The sequence below is a fragment of the Oscarella lobularis genome, chromosome 5 (assembly GCF_947507565.1).
Source record: "Oscarella lobularis chromosome 5, ooOscLobu1.1, whole genome shotgun sequence".
NCBI lineage: Eukaryota > Metazoa > Porifera > Homoscleromorpha > Homosclerophorida > Oscarellidae > Oscarella > Oscarella lobularis.
The window spans coordinates 2,811,765-2,814,056 of record NC_089179.1 but is presented as its reverse complement, the minus strand read 5'-3'; the positions used below and the strand labels follow the sequence as shown (position 1 = coordinate 2,814,056).

Genomic DNA, 2,292 nt, shown 5'->3' with positions numbered 1-2,292 from the left:
GCACATCTTTAATTTCTCTTGCACGTAAGAGGTCGCGGAAATTACTCATGCAAAAAGCATAAACTACGGTCACGCGCCTCTCGAGCTCAATTACACTATACGGTTATCGAAAAGTCACACGTCGTCGCCTTCGCCTTCGCTAACGTTGAGCGCTTCTTCAAGAGCGGGCAAATAGTTGTCTTCATCGCTGGACGATATCGGCAAAGCAGCCGCAGACAAAGGATTTGCAGGATTCGGAGAAGGATTCGGACGATTCGGTGAAGTCGGCTTAGGATTTTCCAGTGATCGCATCTCGACGTCGGGATTGCGAACAACGTTCAGAACGGTCTAAAAATGCCTTACAGCAATGCATGAAATGAGAAACATCGTCTTACCATTGACTGATTGTTGTATGTCAATGTGAACTGTTTCGCATCGATCAGTTTCACCGGTGTCACGTCGTCTTCGGATTCGGTATTCGCCATCTTCCGCAAAGCGTCGCCTTCTGCGTGAAGACGCAGCCTGAATGAGTTGACGTTTATGCTGAGAATAGCCGAGACGAGGCGCTTGCAAGATGCTAACGATGAGACGGTCGGACAGGCGTTGCATCGACCGATACCTTTCACATCCTTCAATTCCGTCATGTGCCCGTTCAGGCAATCCCCGCAGACATATTGGGACGAAAAATCTGTGACGCTGGCGACCGTTGCTCCCTCGACTGTTGCAGCAGCCGAAACAGGCTTCTTGTAGGAAAAGCGGACTCCCTCGACAGGGGTTTTCGAGCGCTCAATGCGAGCGTTGTGTTTCGGAGTTGTCAACGTGATTTCTCCGCCGAACTCTTTTACCATGAGACCGCTGAAGTCGTAGCACTGTCCGATTTCGACCGTGTTGACGTGGATCGCCCACAGATTCACAGTGGCTTTTCCCGTGGGGTCCTCGACCGTAATCGTTTGAACGGGTGTTCCAGACATCGTAGCTGTAGGAGATTGGAGGTTAACGATGCCGGCGGAAAAAAAGACTTTCGTGTATGGTAGAAGTCCGTCGAGTTGGCTGAGGACAATCTTTTGCGGTCCGGCATCCTTGGCGGCAATCGATAATGATGTCTGGTTCGAAAAGACGCGAGGCGATCTCCAGACGGCGGTTCCATCTGTTATCATGACTTCCATGTCGTCTCCGGAACGTGACGGTTGAACAACGGCGTACGAAAAGTTGACTGGGCGACCGTTTTGCGCAAGATCGCGAATCTTTTCGGCTTTTTTGGGGCTGAAGCCGACAAACCGCTTTCGACCCGACTCGTCTCCCAAATAACCGTCAAAAAATTTTTTGCCCGGTGAATCTTCGAGACCCGAGAAAACTTCGATTACTCCGTGAACGCTCGCCTTATATCCTAAAAAGGAGAATACATACGTGTATATCGCAATAGACGATGTAGCTTACCACTTTGCTGTGGGAAGACATCAGACAGAGTATCGAATTCTTGCGGGCGCGGCCTCTTTCGCGGCGACGACTTCGTAGGGGAGTGTTGTGCCGACATGACTTGAAAAAATGTCGACGCAGAGATCTAACAAAAATTCTAGATACAGCAACTACGAGTGGCTGTCGTTGGGCTCACCGATACGTTGGCGTAAAAGACAAAAAGAAGAAACAAACTGTTCGTCCTCATCAACTGACGAAAAGAGAAGCAGTAGCTGGCAAAAGAATCAGCTATATACGGCGAACGCAGCAGTAACGATCGACTTACATCAGAAGCGATTCGCAAAACAGCGATAAACAAAAAGAGGCAATGAGAGCTCTATCGATCAAGAGTTCGAACGAAATTGTCGCGAAGCAGCGCCGCAAACTCACCGTCGCTTCGCAAAAGAAAACGACGAGCAATTCGTGAACGCCGCAAACGCAACGCAGCGGGCGGCGAAACAACAAAGGACGGCTGCGAAAACTGTCGATCAGATCGGTGCGCGCGAGGCAACAAAATCGGCTCACCGCGCGAAGCCAATGAGAGTCGCAAAAGGATGCGAAGAGCAATTCGAAGTAATCGCAAAGGAAACAGAGCGAACAGCGCGAGCAGAGGACCGATTGCGGAAAGTGTCGCGAGAAGGGGGGTGCGCGAGGCAACTAAATTGGCTCAGCGTGGCAAGCCAATGAGAGACCGAGCAGCAATCATGTGATCGTCATTTGACCAATGGTCTTCCCCGATGACGCGTCCCGGAAGTTGCCCCTGCGGCCCCTCGAACCGCAAAACGCGCAAAACGGCGTGAAAACGTCCTCGACAGCGTCCTTTGCGCGAAAAACCGAATGAGAAAATACATCTTCGCA

General features: G+C 50.8%; 1 protein-coding gene across 1 annotated transcript; it reads right to left on the bottom strand.

The window, feature by feature from the left end:
* On the bottom strand, positions 1-2,077 carry LOC136187013 (uncharacterized). The gene is made up of 7 exons (XM_065974510.1): positions 1,960-2,077; positions 1,825-1,906; positions 1,721-1,771; positions 1,592-1,667; positions 1,417-1,540; positions 375-1,366; positions 1-327 (listed from the first exon to the last, which is right to left on the bottom strand). The coding sequence occupies exons 4-7, from the start codon at positions 1,640-1,642 to the stop codon at positions 115-117; spliced, it is 1,380 nt and encodes a 459-aa protein (XP_065830582.1). The 5' UTR covers positions 1,643-1,667; positions 1,721-1,771; positions 1,825-1,906; positions 1,960-2,077; the 3' UTR covers positions 1-114.
* Between the last annotated feature and the right edge of the window lie 215 nt (positions 2,078-2,292).